The following is a 21,055-nucleotide window of genomic DNA, read 5'->3' as shown; positions in this document are numbered from 1 at the left end:
ATGTTGTTTATTTTTTTTTTATGTCTAGATATTTTGCTATTTTTATTTTGATTATAAATAAATCCGCGCGCATTTACACTGATTTTTTTGATAAAATAACCTCAGAAAATATCAAAAAAAGAAAATAGAATCTTTCAAGAAGAATGGGTAGAAAATTTTGCTTTTATTGACAATAATGGAAAGTCGTTGTGTCTTATTTGTAAAGTTACAATTGCAAACTACAAAGTAAGCAATTTACGTCGACATTACGAAGTAAGTCATCCCCACTTTTCAACTCAATATCCACTCAATTCAAAATTGCGAACAGAGAAACTTAAGTCCTTGCAATCTGGTCTTCATAAGCAACAAGGACTCTTGTCTTCTTTTAGTCGCGAAGATGACAGAGCAAACGAAGCTAGTTTTTTGATAGCTTGGAATATTGCTGGTGCCAAACGTCCATATGGAGAAGGAGAATTTATTAAAGAAACTTGGAAGAAGTGGTTAAAGTTTTGGATCCAGATAATACAAAACTGCATAAATTGATCGCACAGGTTCCTATGTCACGCCTACAACTGAGCGTCATATTGGTGCAATTAGTAAAAATGTTGAAAATAGTTTGATGTGTGATTTGAAAAATTGTACAGCATTTAGTTTAGCTCTCGAGGAGTCTACAGACATTCAGGATGTTCCACAATTGGCCGTTTTTGTCCGCTATGTATCTGCGGACATAAATGTGAAGGAAGAAATGTTAGATTCTTCGTTCGATGTTAGAAATGAGCTTGATGAAGTAATGAATATTATTGAAGATGGATTTCCAATTTTTGAAATAATACTTGTTGAAAAAGCGGCTGGGGAATTGGAGTTATTAGAGATGAAAGAGGATCAGGCATTGCAAATGCAGACAAATCTACTTCTATAATTGAATTTTGGAAACTCGTGCCAGAATCAAAATATCCACATTTAAAGAAAGCTGCTTGCCGTCTAATTTCAATTTTTGGTACAACATATTGCTGTGAATCTTTGTACTCCACAATGAAGTTCGTTAAGTCGAAATATCGTTCACAGTTGACCAATCATCATCTCACAGAATTGCTGCGAACGGCTTTAACAAATTTTAGGCCAAATTTCAAAGATTTGACCAAAGGTCTTCGTTAAATGTTATACTTTTTATTAATGCATTTTTATTATATTTTATTTTTATTATTAAAATTTTGAAATAATTATTTTGTATTTTCTTTCTCTTAATTATATTTTCTTATCTGTATGTATACTTTACATAGCACTTAAGACTTGTGTAGAATATGCAATCATAATAATTAAATTAAATTTAAATTTGTGTATTTAATATTATGTAACTATGGTATGGCTCTTTATAATATATGAAAAACCAGAATTCGGCTCTCATTGACCTCATGCGTGCCCACCCCTGCTCTAGATGATCTAGAAGCCTCCTAAAGAGTTACCAATAGGTTTGGTCCGGTATACTAACAAGTGGCTTGCCTGCAAACTCCATTTTAGAGTGCTGTACCCTTGAATTGTAAGTAAGATTGGATCTTGCCATGATGTAACCTCAAAAGTTGTCAGTCATACTGCATGATGGAAGAGATTGGGAAGAGTTGAATGAAACTTAGCTCTGAACTAAGTTTCACCACTTGAAGCCTCCAATAAGCAAATTGGTTGATTGCACCGGTTGATGAGAGTCATCTGCCACCTAGTATTGCTTAGTAGCACAGAGGGTCAGCATTCTTCCATGTGGTGTGGGCGCAACACCTTGACCCCTGCTTACATTGGTTCACACCTGGGTGGTCACCCACTGTATGCTTGTGCATAGAGGTTATACCCAGGATTACTAACATTCCCACCATCATGAAGGTGCAAGCAGAGAATTTGGCTGTCACAGACATCCGGACTTTGCTAAAATTGGATCCACTTGACTTGAATATCACCCGAATATCAGTTCCATCAGTGTTTTAGACTCCCAGGTAGCAAGTACAGCTTGTCTGGCATATTTGAGAGAATGTCTTTGACAACCTCAACGACAAATAAGCCAAGTGACAACCTCAAGGACCTAATAGCATAACCACTTCTCCCTTCCTATCCTGTCTATCCTTCCTGTACACATTGTACTCCCCAAATTCCAATTTTGTGTTCCTTATATCTGTGTTACACCATGTCTCTGATATCTCAACATAATCAATGGACACTGCTCATCGTGGACTAATGTTATTAGTGGAGTCCCTCAGGGTTCAGTATTGGGTCTATTATTGTTTTCTGTATTTATAAATGAAATTGATGATGGTATACCAAGCTTAATGTCCAAGTTTGCAGACGATATGAAGATTGGCAGGGTTGTCAAGGACACTACTGACACTATGCTGCTGCAACAGGATCTGGAAAGGTTGAGCAGATGGGCTGAGAGGTGGCAAATGAAGTTTAACATTGACAAATGTAAAGTACTACATATGGGAAACAGCAACCCCAGAGCAATGTATGAACTCTGTGGTACTACACTGACAGTGGTAGAGAATGAAAAGGACCTGGGGGTGGTTGTGCAGGCAGATATGAAGTTCTCTGAGCAGTGCAGACGGGCTGCAAGAGTAGCTCATGGTGTATTGTCAATGATATATAGGAATTTTTCTAGCAGGGATAAGGAGGTGATTATTCCCCTGTATAAGGCAATGGTCAGGCCACACCTAGAGTACTGTATACAGGCCTGGAGGCCTCATTTCAAGGAGGATGTACAGCTGCTGGAACGAGTACAGAGAAGGGCAACAAGAGTAGTGAATGGAACAAAGGAATGCTCTTACAAAGAAAGGCTTAAGTTTTGCAAATTACAGTGTCTGGAGACTAGGCACCAGCGAGGTGATCTGATAGAGGTGTATAAAGCCTAGAATGGTTTTAGCATGCTCAGTGCTGATGAGATTCTCCCTCTTGCTCAGAATAATTACCTGAGATGGCATAAATTCAAATTGAGGAAAGACAGATGTAGGATAGATGTGCGGAAATTTGCCTTTAGCCAGCGGGTGGTTGGTTGGTGGAACAGACTTCCATCCCTTGTCGTGGAAGTTGATAGCCTAAATAAGTTTAAGGCTCAGCTGGACAGGTATTTCGAACGAACAGAGGGGTGAAGTGGAAGTGGTTATTTTATTTTTTATTTATTTATTTTATTATATTTTATTTTATTTTTTTTTTTTGGCTGATGCTGCATAAGCTTGCTTTCTTGCATCAAATGACTCTACTAATGCTAATATCTACCTTTTGATGTTTTGACCAGCACCTCAAATTCATCAAATACATTTATTAAACTCTTATCATTTGTGTCCATGCAAGTATACATGCACATGTTCTTATTCTTAGTTACCCTAACACCAACCCATGTATTTACTTGTTCTGCGATGACACCCAGTAGGTTCTGAAAGCCTCTGCTCCTTGTTTTCCAGGCTGCTTCTCATTCCAATAGAAGCAGTACAATAATCACTTTAATCCCTGCCAGCAGCTACTGCTAATCTGTTAGTCCATGTATCCCTCCAAGCTAGCAGTTTTCCGATCCACTGAACATTGCTTCGATAGCATTAGCAATATTCTTACACCCTTTCTATTTAAGTGTATCCCATTTCTGTAGAAGCAGTGTCTCCTGTTATCAAGCACAGACCATGCTGAGAAAAATTGTACCCCAATGAGCCTTGCACAATCTCTCCAGGGCCAAAGTAATTGTCACGGCTCTCATCATATACTCCCTCCTATCATGTCTGGGTAGAATTGCAGACACTTTCAAATTGAACCCTAATTCGCTTCTTTTTTTCCACATTGACTTGTATTTGTTAAGTAATTCTTCCATTCTCTTAGTCTTAATATCATTGGTGCCAACGTGTACAATATCACCTTTTGTGCCCTTAAAAGATGATATCTGCTCTGCAATGATATCATTGACATTGTCGGTTGATATTCATTGACTTTTGCCTCCAGGGCAGACATACCCTGGTCCTGTTCCACCCATCCTTTTTGCACAATATATTCCCTGTTTCTCTGACAGTAGAGTCACCAAGAACAACTAGTTTCTGTGGGACCAGTGCATTTTGACTTAGGGATTTTCCTTGTCTTGCCTGATCTTCACATGCCAGCTCTGGCATTGTTGTGGACAGCTGAGAGCTTGATGGACCCTTCAATTTAAACCGTTTGAGGGCATCTATCCTGTTTTTCAAGCACTGCTGTATTAAAGATAGATCATGCCATAATTAATAACTATATGGATGTCACAAAAGAGGTGAATGCAAAGAATAATTTTCATGTAATATACTTAAATTTCAGTAAAGTCTTTGAGACTATACATGTATAATTGTTATATAACTGAGAGTATTGTCACTATAAGGGCAAGTTATAAATAGAGGAATGGTTAAGTGCTGACAAAGAGTTGTTATAAATGGCCACTGCTCTTCATGGTACCACGGGGGCTCCCTTACTGTTTTTAATACATTAGTGATATTGATGTATTTCAAGTTTGATGGGAGTAATTCAAGGCCCAAGGGTAAATGCACAGTCTGACATGAAATTCTCTGAATATGCACCAGTAGAACAGGCCATGGGGGTTCTGTCGGTGATATTCAGAAACTTTGCTATCACGGGTGAGGTGGTGATATATAAGGCAGTATTAGGCCACATCTAGAATACTGCATGTAGGGTAGGCAACCTCATTTTATGAGTGACCCTGATCTCTTGGGAAGGGTGCAGAGATGAGCAACAAGATTAGTTGGAGACACAAAATAATATTCTCACCCGGAAAGACAGCGATTCTGTAAATTGCAGTAAATTGTTCTCTGGAATCTAGGCATGTGTGTGGCAACCTAATCAAAAAGTATAAGGCTTTAAAGCTTTTGGAATAAGCTTCTACTTAGTATTGTGAAAGTGGTAAATTTGAATAAATTAGAAAAAAGGTTTGGGCAAATTATTGTCAGGAATGAGCAAATGAAATGAGTAATCACATCTAATGCTTAGAAAACCAAATCCCTTCAAAGTGATCTCAGAAAACAGAATCCCTTCCCTTTACTTGCCTTCCCTGAAATTATTCCCAAATGTGCTAGCCGAACATTGATTTCCCCTATAACCTCATTTAACTTTCTGAGATATGTTCCCAACCAAAAATTTGCAAATTATTTGATTTTTTATGCATACATTTTTCTTCAGTCCATATTTTCAAAACCCTTCTGTTTCTTCTGTTTTGCTACTGTACATGCACAATTGGAAGTAATTCGCTGACTGCACAAACACATTTTCATTGTTTCATAGCTCACTCTCAATCCTTCCCCCTCGACGTGGGCATCTTTACGTGGTGAGGGGACCTCCCAGTGATGCTGCTGGACTTCCAGACTAGCATCACTGGGATCCAACGCCCACAGCCTAGGTTCCAGGCTTACATCAATGGAATCCGCCGTGTTTGCCGTGCGCTGCGACCCGTGGAAATTCGGAAAGGTGGTTGAGGGGCCCAGCTTCAATACACCACTTTGGCCCCTGCTTCGACAAGACGGGTGGTTCTGGAAGGCTCGGCTAGTAGGCTCGCCTGCGAGGGTCAACCGTGTCAATGCCACGCCCCTACCCTCATGGTCCGAGGGACAGGATTCAGGCTGGCGGCGGTGCAGGTATAGTGTCTGGGTAGCCTTGACTCCCGAGCGTATTTATTGCCTGCGGGGTAGTGGGCGTCCCTTTGGGCTCTGTGGTGGGTGGGGAGCCCAGGCACTGAACCAAATAAAATTTCTATGAATCCTGATAAACTTACTTCTTTAGGGGCCCCAACCCAGTCCCTATCCGAAATCAATGAGAAAGATACAGATGGCAGTATTGCTAAAAAGAGGCAGCGAACCGAATTACCATCAGGGCCTGTCCCAAGGTTCTTAATTATGCATTCTACCAATGAGACACCGATTGGTAAAATGTCGCCCTTTTTTATTCAAAAAGGGTTAGATGGGTTAGCAGGTTCACCCAAATCAGTTAAAAGGCTTCGTTCTGGAGACCTTTTAATGGAAACTAAAAATGACAGGCAATCAGAACATCTCCTCCGAGTAACATCAATCAGAGGAATACCCATTACAGTGACACCACACAGAACACTCAATTCATCGAGAGGTGTCATTTCGGAGTGGGACCTTCTCGACGTAACCGAGGAGGAAATCTGCTGCGAATTAAAACCCCAGGGAGTTATTGCCATCAAGAGAATTATTGCGCGAAGGGATGGAAAAATTGTTAAAACCAGGAGCGTTATCCTGACTTTTAACTCTCCTAAACCTCCTGACGAGATTAAAGCTGGATACATCAATTGTTCAGTGCGTCCATACATTCCAAACCCTTTACAGTGTTTTAAATGCCAGAAGTATGGACATTTTCAAATGGCCTGCCATGGAGTCCTTGCATGCGCTCGATGCAGTGCAAAGGACCACGAAACAACAGCATGTTCAGCCGCAAAACCCACCTGTATTAACTGTGAAGGCGAACACCCGGCCTACTCACGAGCATGCCAGAGGTGGAAAGAAGAAAAAGAAATTCAACGGTTGAAGGCAGAGCTAAATATATCATACCAGGAGGCAAGGAAATCGGTCAAACCCCTGAATATCAACAAAACTACCTACGCCCAGAAGATAGCAGGGAGATGTTCCGTCGGAACTCAGACGGACATGACCATTCCTCCAAAGGAGTCTTTCACTCCCATCGCACGTTATTTTTTAAGTTCTCAAAAACCTGCACAGAAGAACCAATCAGCTGCCACTCCTATATCAGTACCTCCTAATGCTCCACAAGCAACAAAGGAAATTATGAAAGAAAAGAATAAGAAAGGGGAAGTCCCCCCTAGAACCCAAGAAAACATGGATGTCGAGCAGAAGGAGGTACCCCAAGATTCAGTCTTGGAACTCTTTGCGGAGGAAGAAATGGACACGGGACAGCGTCCATTCTTCCCCAAAAAAGATAAACCCAAGACTGATAAAAGTAAGCCCTCAGCACCTCGGAAGCCGCCTGATGGACCCACCAAGCCAAAATAATGGCTAAATTCCTACAATGGAATTGTTGTGGATTCCAGCGAAATATTAATGACATCAAGGCCCTCCTGCAAAAGCACGAGCCAGTTTGCTTTTGCTTGCAGGAGACATATCTAAAGGCAAATGACGATCCCACCATGCACAACATCACAATTTTTCGAAAGGATAGAATTGCGGATGGCTCTGCTCGTGGAGGAGTGGCTATCCTCATCGGCAATTAGACTCCAGTTCAGCGCTTGCTAATTAGAACTAGCATGGAAGCTGTTGCAATTCGCCTTTCGGTGGGATTTATTTTAACAGTTTGCTCTCTTTATTTGCCACCTGGGACGGACATCCCCCAGGAAGACCTTGATGATCTTGTAATGCAGTTGCCTCCCCCTTACTTACCTCTCGGGGATATGAATGGACATAACACCCTGTGGGGTAGTGCTAACATCAACGGAAGGGGACGAGTCATAGAGCGTATGCTCAATGACAATGACCTTTCCCTTCTAAATACTGGAACAAACACCTTCTTCCACATGCCTACCCGTACTTTTTCTGCAATTGATCTCTATCTGTTCCCCTTCTCTACTCCCTTCACTCACTTGGGAAGTGGAGGAGAATCCATACGGAAGTGATCACTTCCCCGTGATAACCTTGTTACACAGTGGGAGACCATGTCTTCCTTTTAGGTTACCACGGTGGAAGTTTGATCAGGGTGACTGGAATGCCTTCCAACGTCAGGCAAATTTTGACCTCAGTACAGTCAGTCGGGAGCCGATCAATGATGCAGTAAAGTACATCACAGAAATCATCGTCCAAGCAGCTGCGAACGCTGTTCCAAAAACATCTGCCCGGTTTCCACCATTTCCCAAACTTTGGTGGAATTCACAATGCACAGCAGCAAAAAAGGCTCAAAACAAAGCGTGGGGGATATTTCGCCGATATCCTACCACAAACAACCTTATAGCCTTCAAACGTGCACGAGCCAAAGCACGCTACATCCGTCGTCAGAGTCAAAAGGAATCGTGGATCCGTTTTACATCATCTATTAACCAGTCTACCAACTCTAAGGTAGTCTGGGATAAAATCCGGAAAATGAAGGGAAAATATACATCCCACCCTTCTTCAATCCTAGATTATAATGGATGCGCTATTACAGATCCAACTGCAATAGCCAATTCTCTTGGGGAAACATTCTCTAACATCTCTGCAGCATCTTCGTATTCCCTAGAGTTCCTGGTCCTGAAATATAAAATCGAAAAACAGGCACTTAATTTTAAGTCCCAGGGCCTCTATCCCTACAACGGGGCATTCACTATAGAGGAACTGAAAAGAGCCCTCACTCTTTCCAAAGCAAGTGCAGTTGGACCAGATGGCATCCATTATGAAATGATTAAACATCTTTCACCAAAATCTATGGATTGTCTGCTCCTTCTGTATAACAGAATCTTTACTGAAGGGCAGTTTCCGGACTCCTGGCGAAAGGCAATCGTTCTTGCCTTTCCTAAGCCAGGAAAGGATCCAAAAGTCACCACCAATTATCGTCCTATTGCTCTGACTAGCTGTCTGTGCAAAATCCTGGAGAGAATGGTTAATTGTCGTTTAATATGGTATCTCGAATCAAATGACCTTCTCTCCAACATCCAGTGCGGCTTCCGAAGGAACCGGTCCACTTTGGACCATCTTATTAGATTGGAAGCATCCATCTGGGATGCTTTCCTAAAACGCGAACACTTGGTGTCGGTGTTCTTTGACATGGAGAAAGCGTATGACACAACTTGGAGATTTGGCATCTTAAAAGATCTGCATAGCGTTGGCCTTAGGGGGCAACTCCCCGTTTTTATTAAAACTTTTTAGCCAGTCGATCTTTCCAAGTTCGTGTGGGATCCTCACTCTCTCGTTCCTTCAGCCAAGAGGAGGGAGTACCACAAGGATCAGTATTAAGTGTCACGCTTTTTGCCATCAAAGTCAATTCCATCACAGAACAACTTCCTCCAACTGTAAACTGTGCCCTCTATGTTGATGACTTTAGCATATTTTGTCAGTCATGCAACATGAGGGTTATTGAAAGACAACTGCAGAAAGCCATTGATCGCCTTAATTCCTGGGCACTTGCTAATGGCTTCAGGTTCTCGCCGTAGAAGACCGTTTGTGTACACTTTTGTCGCAAGCTTAATCTCATCCTGAACCTGAATTAAGGCTCGGACAAAATGTTATTCCAGTAGTGTCAGACACAAAATTCTTGGGACTTGTGTTTGATAAAAAGTTGACCTTTCTCGAACATATTCGTCAACTTCGTACAAAATGCACGAGGGGACTAAATATTCTCCGCTCTCTCTCTCTCTCCTCCACGCTTTGGGGAGCAGATCGATGCACCCTACTACGGCTTTACCGTGCACTTGTACGACCCAAATTAGACTATGGGGCCCAGGTATACTCCTCAGCCAGAGACAGTGCCCTTCGATGGCTTGACCCTGTCCATCATCAAGCCATTCGTATCGCTATTGGAGCATATCGCACATCTCCTGTCCAGAGCTTATACGTCGAAGCAAACGAACCATCATTATCCCTTCGACGTAAGCAGTTGTCTTTAAACTATGCTTTAAAGTTGAAATCCCTGCCAGACCATCCTACGTGGACATCCGTTTTTGAGCCATGTTGGGAAAACTTGTACAATACCCGTAAGACTGCCAACCGACCTTTTGGCATTCGTGTCCAAGAGCTACTCAGAGAGTTTAACATCATGGTAGACAAGGTTGCACAATCACGAAAAGAAATTCTTCCACCCTGGCATGCTCATCCCCCACCGTGCGACTTTTCCCTTAAGAAATGGGTAAAGTCTGAGACCTCATCATCTGTCTACCAGCAGCTCTACTCTGCACACCAAGCTGAGCACTCAGACTTCCTGCCCATTTACACAGACGGCTCGAAGTCTGAATCGTGCATAGGATCTGCTGCTGTTTTTCCGGACACTATAATATCTCAGCAGATTCCTCCTGAATCCAGCATTTACACTGCAGAGCTGTATGCTATAGAGCTAGCCTTGGATCACATTCGAACTTGTCAATTCCAAAAGTCAATAATATATTCTGACTCTTTGAGCGTATTACAGGCTTTATTATCTATGAGACATAATTCTCATCCAGTTGTTTGTCGGGTTCAGCAGAAGAGACATTCTCTTCATGAATGCAAGTTTGATATCCGCTTCTGCTGGATTCCTAGCCACATTGGAATAAAGGGAAATGATTTGGCTGACACTGCAGCCAAATCAGCAACACCCACTCATAATCGTTGCCTGTCAGTCCCCTATACAGACTACAGGCAAATAATACGCAACAAGATATATTCCCAATGGCAAGAACTATGGCACAGACAGAGAACAAATAAATTATACCAAATAAAGCCTGTAATAGAAACATGGCAATCTAGTCTGCGCAGGAATCGGAGCTAGGAAGTTGTTCTTGCTCGACTCCGCATAGGACACAGCCATTTGACACATTCTTTTCTGCTGAGGGCGGGTGACCCTCCTATGTGCGAGTCTTGCGACACCGTTTTAACTTTAAAGCATATTTTAATAGATTGTGTTAATTTTACCCATGTTCGCAATATATATTTTACCGCTTTTACTCATCCTACTGAGCCTTATACACTCAGTCAGATTTTATCAGACAACGACCACGTGTCAGCAGTTTTTAAGTTTTTACAAGCTATCAGTATATACACACATATATAAATTGGATCATTTATTTTTAAACTTGTACTGCCTTATATATATATATATATAAAAATAACAATTTGACGAGGTAACCTTTTTAAAGGTACCAGAATTTATCTTTATTGTTATTTTAATTGTTTCTGGCGCAATATAACCTTAGTTGTTTTTGAGCCAGTAAACCCAAAATCAAATCAAAATCAAATCAAATCTCAATCCTTCACTATTCGTACTGATTGTAGAATGATCTAACCCTAACTCTTATAAGTAATTGCATTCTTTTTTCCCATTACCAGTTCCAAGAGCAGCCTCACTTTTTCTCTTTTCACCCATCTCAACCACGTGGTAAAAACACTTCCTTCTGCAAGTTACTGTTAGACTAAAAGTATGTTACAACAGCAGTACTTGAGACTGCCAAAATGATATCGAAAATGAAACCAAAATCTTTGTTTCAGTTTCATTTTTGTATTTATTTGGAATGTTAGCATCTAATGTCATAAATAAATTCAGTAATATCACAAAAAATGTGGTAGATGCCTTCCTGTAACCTAGTTTGTACAGGTAATTCCTGACTTTACGAGTTAATTTGTTCCTAGCATGTGCTTGTAAAGCCGGAATTTATTTCCCATAGATGTAATGTTAAAAACAGGGGCTACACTCTCAACAATGAAATGTGACCATAGTAATATTAAATAAAGGTCAACAAAACAATATTTTATGCTTAAACAATGATTTATTTATCCAAAGAAATGAACACATAGCCTTCAAAATCAAGCAAATTATAATAATAGAGAAATTATTTGTGTCATACAAATGTTAAAGAATGTTTATTCTTCATCATCATTGACTAAATACACACTCGTTAATGGTTCATCACTTGTTGATGGTTCTTTAACAGTCATTCTGTCCGCATGTTTGCTTATGATCTCATATTTTGTTTCCATGTTATTCCTCTTTGCTGTTTCTTTTTATTAGCATCACGTAACTGCTTTATGTTATGAGACAGTGACACACTCTTGTCTGCCTGAAAAACACACAGTAATATTGTGGCGCTTCCGTAGCCAGGTGGGCAGGAGCAGCAGTGCGTAGCACACGCTTCTTGATTAGACTGGGATTCGAGCCCATGACCACCAAATACAGAGGATGCGGAAAAAGCAGGGAATGACCACCGCATATCCCCTGAACAATATGGCCTTAGAACCAAATAACAACAGTAATACTGTATTGTATAGCTATATGGTTTTAAGTGCAGTATTTATGAATATTTAGCATTTATTTATTGCAATTAATGTTCATATTTTCAATTTTGTTGATACTCGAAAGAAAGAACTCGTAAACCCTGGAACTGCCTGTATATAGAATGTCATGTATTGAATAAATAAATACATGAACAATATATAATATTATTATATTATGTAAAATAATAAGAGAAGTTTACCTCAATATAGTACTTAGAATACTTCCATATGATACTCTCCAGAAATTAAAACAAAAAAATCGAAAATCTTACATTAGAGTAACAAATAATTAAAAATCAATTTAACGCAATTAAAAACCAATTTAATGCAATTAAAAATAAGAAAATTAATTAAAAGAATTTAACGAAAAAATTGCAAAACGATTTTCCTTCCTGAAGCTGACAGTGCTTTTTGACCGTATGTTGTGATCATAGGAATGAAAATTACCGAATAGGAGTGAGCATGAAACTTAAATAGGCATTATTTGTTTGTAGATCAAACAAATTTTGGTTTGCCAATGGGATTGAGCCTGAGCTGGCTTAATATCAGAGATCTATCTGTCAACGATTGGGCATATACATTTGACGCCTTTTCAACCCCGTATCACATACTACGGCGGGGGGGGGGGGGTATTTAGACCATGTTCTAGTTATTACTGATAGTACTATCCAAGACATTTTACATTTGTTTAATAATATTCATTGTAGACTAAAATTTACATTGGAAAGGGAGGATGCAAAGTCATTAAATTTTATAAATTTCACACTTACTCAAGACTCGAATAAAATCCAATTTAACATGTTTTGGAAACCTACAAACACCGGTATGCTTCTACATTATAACAGCCATCACCCATTCACCTATGAAAGATCGATTATCTTTAATCAATTTATAAATGCTTATAAATATTCAACAATGGAATCTGCTTTATGCTGTGAAATACAAATATTAACCAGCAGATTCTTAAACAGGGGTTATCCCCTTGCTACAATAAACCGAATTAGGATACAAGCTAAGGATAGGATACAAAATACTACACCAGCCAATAGTAATATCAAAAAATACTTTATTTCTGTCCCATATGTTGAACAGTGGCACAAACAGCTTAACAGATTCTTTAAAGATATCAAATTTAAAATTGTGCCCAGGCCAATACAGAAATTACATACTATATTGAACAATCACTCAGTCCTTTCCTTGTTCTCAACAAAAATTAATGACCTGGTATACAACATTTCTTGCAATGATTGTGACTTGTCATTAGCATTAGCAAGGGTACATGATGCAAGAAAGCAAGCTTATATAGCATCAGCCAAAAAAAAAAAAAAAAAAACCCACCTTTATTTCACCTATCCCCTCGCTCCAAATGTTTGTCAAGTTCTGCCTTGAATCTATTTAAGCTATCAACTTCTACCATGACAGATGGAAGTTTGTTCCAGCAATCAACCACCCCCTTGCTAAAGGCAAACTTCCACACATCTATCCTACAATTTTCTTTCCTCAGTTTGAATTTATGCCCTCTCGGGTGATTATTCTGAGCAAGAGGAAGAATCCCATCAGCATTGAGCATGCTCAAACCATTCAAGAAATTATACACCTTTGCAAAACTTAAGCCTTTCTTCGTAAGAGCAACCCTTTGTTCTGTTCACTAATCTTGTTGCCCTTCGCTGTAGTCGTTCCAGCAGCTGTACATCCTTCTTAAAATGAAGCCTCCAGACCTATATACAGTACTCAAGGTGTGGCCTGACCATTGCCTAATACAAGGGGATAATTATCTCCTTATCCCTGCTAGAAAAATTCCTGTATATCATTTACAAGACACCATGAGCTACTCTTGCAGACCGTCTGCACTGCTCAGAAAACTTCATATCTGCTTGCACAATTACCACCAGGTCCTTTTCATTCTCTACTACTGTCAGTGTCGTGCCACAGAGTTGATACGTTACTCTGTGATTACTGCTTCCCATATACTTTACATTTGTCAATGTTAAACTTCATTTGCCACCTCTCAGCTCATCTGCTCAACTTTTCTTGATCCTGTTGCAGCAGTGTACTGTCATTTGCGTCATTAACAACCTTGCCAACCTTTGTATCATCTGCAAACTTGGACATTAAGCCTGATATACCATCATCAATATCATTTATAAATACAGAAAACAACAATGGACCCAGAACTCCACTAATAACATTAGTCCACGAAGAGAAGTAACACACAAATGGCAAGTAACACACAAGTGAGAACAGAATAACAAGTTATGAATCTTTAAAAATAGGAATGAAGAGAAGATTATGAAAATTAATTTTTTTATTTGATTGAAGATTTCATGCAAGTTTACACACATTTTACCATAATAATCCACAGAATTCCAACAGAAGTCCAATAAACAGGTGACTGCTAATTGTTTTTATTGTTTTTTGGTTGTGACCTCCAGAAATCGGACTGAACCACGTGGTACGGTCGGAGACGATCGTAGGGTGATCTCCAGTGCTGCAGTCTCCTGCCCCGATTAAACAGCATGTCGTCCAAATTAAGCGAAGTAAACCCTGGCTATTTTCTTGATTGGGTTCTGTTTTTTAAGATTTGCTCCAAATAAATGGCTGCCCCAATTAACCGGTGGCCCAAATAACCGGAATCCACAGTATATGATATCAAAGTTATTCTTTGCATCCAGTTCCTTTTTAAATACATCATAGTATCCAATCAAATTTGTCAGACAACACTTCCCCTTAACAAACCCATGCTGTGTCTGAGCTATAACTGAAGTCTTGTCTAGATGATCCTGCAATGCTTCTTTAACCAGTGCCTCCATTAATTTCCCTGGAACAGAAGTTAAACTAACAGGTCTGTAATTACCTGTGTCTCCCTTTGATCCTCCTTTGTGGATTGGGGTCACATTTGCACATCTCCAGTCCATGGATACTTCCCCTGAGTCCAGGGAAGCTCTCATAATTTTGGCTAAGGATTTACTCACTTCCTTTGCCACCTCTTTTAATATAACTGGATAGATTCCATCCACTCCAGGTGCCTTTCTTATGTTTATCTTCAACAATTTCTCCTCCACTTTACTCTCAGTTATTATAAGATTATCTAGCTTACTGCCAGAGTTGAATACACCTCTGGCATTCCAATCCCTGAATAACTCTTCATGTGTGAATGCCGATGCAAAATATTCATTTAGTTTGTTAGCTACCTGAGCAGGATCATCAACAGTTGAATTATCGATATCAAGTGGACCAATCTGATTCATCCCCTTCCTTCTAGAGTTTACATAAGTAAAGAACTCTTTGCTGTTTTTCTTTGCATCCTTTGCCAAAGATTTCTCGTAATCTGCCCTTACCTGCCTAACCTCCTCTGTAACTTGGTTACAGACCAGCTTATATCTATCATAGGCTTCTGTGTCACATGTTAATTTACATGTATCCAATGCATTTTCCTTCTCTGTCACATGCCTAATTAATTCATCTGACATCCATTTAGCCTTAATCTTTATTTCTTTGTTGGTATGAAAGCCTAGTAGCCTCCAAAATTAATTCTTTGAATGCTTCCCATTTTGAATTTGCTGTTGGTAACATCATCAGTTGGTCCCGCCATAATATTTAAATACTGTCTCAGACCACCGTAGTTACCTTTAGAAAGCAAAAACCCTTCCCTTTACCCTTGATGGTAGTTACCTCTTTGAGTAAATTCCACTTCAGCACACTGTGATCACTGCCACCTAGTGGTTCCTTTATATGCAGATTCTTGATGCATGAAGAATCACTATTGATAATCAAATCAAGAGTATTACTCCCTCTAGTTGCCTCCTGAACATGCTACTATAGAAAACAATTATCTGATAAATCCACAAAAGCCTTGCTAGTGTGTGAGTGACCAACCACAAATTGCAGTCAATCTCTGGGAAATTAAAATCTCCCATTATAAGACACTCTGATTTTCTGGCCCACTCTGTTTCTCTGCACAATTGTTCATTATATTCATCAGATTCATTTGACCTATAACACACACCTACTCTCATTTTTCCTTTCCCAGTGCTTATGTCACACCAAACAGACTCAACATTGCATTGTCCACCAACATCAATTGTGGATGCACTTCCTTAGATTTTATGTGTTTCCTAACTAACAGCATACTCTCTCCTCCCTTTCTTTCCTGTCTGTACTTTATGTACACATTGTACTCCCCAAATTCCAGTTCTGCACTGCTTATGTGTGTGTTACACAATGTCTCCGATATCCCAACAATATCTGCCTTTGATGTCTTGGCTAGCAATTCAAGCTCATTGAATTTATTAACTATACTCCTAGCATTGGTATACATGCAAGTATACATGCACCTGTTTGTACTCTTAGTTACCCTAACACAGCCCATGTATTTACTTGTTCCACTGTGACTCCCAGCAATCCTGGAAATCACCATTGCCTTGCTTTCCAGGCTTCTGCTCAATTGCATTTCAATAGAAGTAATGCAAAATCATTTTTACCTCTGTCAGCGGCTACTGTTAATCTGTTAGTCCATGTATTCCTCCCCCCCCCCAAGCTAGCAGTTTTCCAACCCACCTAACTCTGCTTCGATAGCATCAGCAAATATTCTTGCACCCTTTCTATTTAAGTGTATCCCATCTCTGTAGAAGCAGTTTCTGCTGTTAACAAGCACAGACCAGGCTGAGAAAAATTCTAACCCTTGAGCCTTGCACAATCTCTCCAGGGCCGAATTGAACAAAAAGGCTCTTATCATATATTCCCTCCTATCATGTCTGTGCAGAATTGCAGACACTTTCAAATTCAACCCTAACTCACGGCTTTTTTTCAGCATTGACTTGTACTTGTTAAGTAATTCCGCCGGTCTCCTACTTTTAATATTATTAGTGCCAATGTGTACAACAATATCACCCTTTGTGCTCTTAAAAGATGATATCTGCTGTACAACATCATTTACCTTTGCCCCTGGCAGACATACCCTGGTCATGTTCCATCTATTCTTTTTGCAAAATATGTTCCCCATTTCCCTGACAATGGAGTCAACTACAACAACTAGTTCCTTTGGGACCAGCGCATTCTGCCTTGGGGTTTGCCGCTGTGTTGCTTGATGTTCAAGTGCAAGCTCTGGCATTGATGTGGGCAGCTGAGAGTTTGATGGGCCCCTCAATTTAAATCCTTCGAGGGCATCCACCCTGTCTTTTAAGCTCTCATATAAGCCCATAACAATGCTGAGTTGGTGCCTGATTTCCTTGCACTTCTTAAATTGCGCACACACAAAGACATTCTCCTTGGCAATATCATGTCCCGTTCCTGATTGCTCCACCAACATCAAACAAGCAGTGCATTTCAACAGACTGTGATTCAGAGAACAACTGCCCCTCTCAGTTCTTCCCTGAGCCACAGCACTTCCATTAGTTTGAGCCTTTTGCTTTGCTGCTCTGGTCTGAGTCATGATTTCTATTCAAGTTCAATAAAATTCCAATACAAAATATAACCCTAAATTTATATCCCAATGCAGTTATAACATTTTATATAAATGTATTTCGGGTATCGAATGTTATCTCTGAGTTACGTTATGACTTTCTTATCCCCTGTCAACTTATATGTACTTACAATTCAATTGTCAATGAAATTTAATAAGATTAATAAATTTTACTGATTAATTGATGCTACTATACTCGCTATCTAGTTTTCTGTTAAACCTTACCCTAACTAGTTCGGTGCACACGTTGTATTGTATAATAATGGCGGCAAGTTACAAATGGTTAATCTACAGACACAAGGTATTATTTACTTTCTAAATCACGCTATCTAAATTCAAAATAAACCATGGAGCTTGACTAGGTCTATAAGCTACGTATAGAAAATAATTTAATTTAACAATTAAGTCAATAAGTGGCCAAGTATAATTAAAAACTTTGCATTTGCAGGAGCTGCAAAACCTGTTCAACATGTGGATTTGATACCCTTACAGATACTAAGTAATAACCTACAAAATCTTAGCTTCGTTAGCTTCAGGAAGCTAACAATTTTGCAATTTTTTCATTAAATTCTTTTAATTAATTTTCTTATTGTTAATTCCATTTAATTGGTTTTTAATTATTTGTTACTCTAATGTAAGATTTTAGATTTTTTTTGTTTTAATTTCTGGAGAGTATCATACAGAAGTGTTGTACATATTATATTGAAGTAAACTTCTCTTATTATTTTACAAATATTGATATCAATGTAGAACGTATAGAGCATTACAGCTCTGGTTCTTACTATATAATATGTAAAAAAGAAACATTGAACATGTTTTGAAAAACGTCTATTCACCACTAATTGATTATTATGGGAGGGCAAAAGATGAGGTGTCAAGATATATGGATGACTATAATTTACATTGAAATGCCTCCTTTATAGAGTCCATCAATGATGATGTTATGTATGGATTGCAGTGCTTTTAATATTGGTAAGGGTGGTTGATTTTAAAGAAGGCATTTGGAGTGGCCTGCATAGTAATCTTGCTTTTCTCATTTAGAATGACAGTGTAACAATTGATATCATTCATGATGGTCATGAGAGAATTTCTTTGCTCAAAATCATGTTCATACCCCTTTAGAAGTTCTAATTCATTTGAAATTTTATTTAAAGCATTAGAAAAAAAAATTTTTTTGGGCATCTTTATCTCAAGAACAACTTTTTGATCATGTTTGTTTGTAATATGAATTTCTGTAAGCTCCTCAAGTTCTTTTATACCAATTAGAATTCAACAGCTCATGTATGCTGTCTGTGGCAACTTCATTAAATCCAGTTTTTCTTGACAGAGTTATAATCTTTTTAAATTGACGAACAATATTTTACATGTTTTGAATATTCTGTGTTTAAAGTACATACCTATGAATATTTTTATTGTGTACCAAATGAAATCAAAATTTATTTAAAAATAAAAAAACTAAAAAAAGTTCATTGTTCAGAAACTTTGTTTATTGGGATGTTACTGTACAATGTAATATCCTTCATAAATTTTCAGTGTATACTCTAGGGACAATCATGAGGATCAGAGGAGCATACAATTACAGTCATTGTTTCAAGGATAACAGTATAGTGCACTTTCAAATATGTGAAACTGCATTTAACTGTGGATTGTCAGACTAAGGGTGCTTTTTTTTTTTTTTTTGCCTAAAGCTGTATTATATCCTGGCATCATTTGCCTACTAATGCTAATATGGTTGGTCTTGGCGCATTATAGCCTCCGTAGCTAATGCGCCAATAAAAACAAAACAAAACAAACAAAAAACAAAACAAAAGCTAATATGGAATGTACATATAATCAAATATATGTTAACTGAGCATTATGTGTATTATTATTATGTTTTTCTTTTTCGCTGATGCTGTATAAGTTTTGCTTCCTTGCACTACATTCCATTGCTAATATTAGGATCAGCCAATTGTGATAAATATCAGTGGTTTACATCTGGTGAGTATGGACTTGACACACCCAGGGTCCTGAGCTGGATATCATCATTCTTCTCTTTCTTGGTGATTCCCTTCTACTTTGACATGCACTCTCTCTCTCTCTGGAATTTTTTTTTTTTTTTTTTTTTTAATGGTGCAGCATAAACCTCAGGCTTCCTTGCCCCATATCGCCAATAATAATAATTTCTGTTGAACTTACATCTTTGTTTTTTAATAATTTAGTTAGTAATATTTTAGGGCAGAAATCCTCAAACTATGACATTGGTTAGTGCATCATTGCTACATAAATTAATTTTTTACACAAACTAAGTTTGTGCAACTGCATCATTATTGTACCATCCCATACTGTGAAATCCTTCACAATGAGTGGCTGTCCTTATACTTTGAATAAGTAATGCTTCCCCATTAGAAAAGACTACTGTTACTTATTTTCATGGATGCCTCCGTAGCCAGGTGGGAAGGAGCAGCAGTGCGTAGCACACGCTTCTTGATTAGACTGGGGTTCAAGCCCATCACCACCAAATACAGAGGATGCGGAAAGGTCAGGGAATGACCACCGCATATTCCCTGAGCAATATGGCCTTAGTTGCTAATGCTCCTAAAAACCAAATAACAAAAAAACAAACTTATTTCCATTTGAGTACCACCTTCAAAACAGTGCTGTCTGAGTGGTGGTACTCAACTGAAAATAAGTAACAGTAATCTTCTCTAATGTGGAAGTGTTACTTATTTGAAGTATAAGGAGGGCAACTCTTTGTGAAGGATTTCATAATAGGAGTGGTACAATAATGATGCCAATGCACAAACTTTTGTCTAAAAAATGCAACTATGTAGCAATGATGCAAATGCACTAACCAGTGTCATAATTATTAGTTATTAAGCTACATAGCAGTAGATTAAATAGTAAAGGTATTTAAGTATTTGGTTGCATTTCATCTTTGTCTAAAATTATATTTGTTTTATCTACTTCTTTTAGTGATATGAATACTTTAGTAAAGTGTACACCATTCAGTGCTATGGATAGGATTCAACCATTCACTGTAACCATTGCAACTAATTGTCTCTTGTTAGTGGTAAGTTAGAAAGTAATGTATTTATTTTATTATTCTGTTTTGTATTTCTGTAATTCTTACAATTTGTACAATTTGTATTTTTACCATTTTACTTTTTAATATCTTGATTCTGATACTGAATTCTATATTTGAAAGTTAATTGTTTGAAACAAAATTCAGTGTTAAATATTAAAAGTTATTTTTGTATGAATTAACCACACATTTTTAGTACAGACCTCGCTTTATAATTTATGTTGAGTAAATAATTTTATGCTACTGAGGAAATATATTAAAACATGTTATTACGATATACTGTACTCTCAGAACTGTTGGAAAACCTCATCTCTCAATATGAGTGTATGCATTTATGTATGTAGGCAGATGTAGGCAGAAGCAGTTATGAAAATGGATGCATTACATATATTAGCATCAAACAGCGAGGAACAGTGCAGAGTTTACAGGGTTTCAGAGGGTTTATTGATTATCATAATTGTTTTCCGTTGTTTGCTACTGCAGTTGATTTCGAACTTTCAGATTCAGTTAGAAGAAGGAAGGAAAAAAAACAGGCAAAAGAGAGAGAGACAAAACAATCAATGAACAAATCAGAGGGCCAAAACCATTTAGAAA

General features: G+C 38.5%; 1 protein-coding gene across 4 annotated transcripts in view; it reads left to right on the top strand.

Moving 5' to 3' along the window:
• Positions 1–21,055, top strand: part of LOC150087135 (MPN domain-containing protein) — a 357,845-nt gene that overhangs the window by 128,187 nt on the left and 208,603 nt on the right. For all 4 annotated transcript variants that reach the window (XM_090371835.1, XM_090371836.1, XM_090371834.1 and 1 more), the window contains exon 8: positions 20,353–20,449. In XM_090371835.1, the coding sequence (XP_090227961.1) occupies positions 20,353–20,449 (97 nt within the window). The remainder of the gene's footprint in view (positions 1–20,352; positions 20,450–21,055) is intronic.

Source organism: Mastigoproctus giganteus, chromosome 4 (genome assembly GCF_048544385.1).
Source record: "Mastigoproctus giganteus isolate SK-2022 chromosome 4, ASM4854438v1, whole genome shotgun sequence".
Taxonomy (NCBI): Eukaryota; Metazoa; Arthropoda; class Arachnida; order Uropygi; family Thelyphonidae; genus Mastigoproctus; species Mastigoproctus giganteus.
The sequence above is the reverse complement of the archived record's forward strand: the minus strand, read 5'-3'. Positions and strand labels throughout refer to the sequence as shown.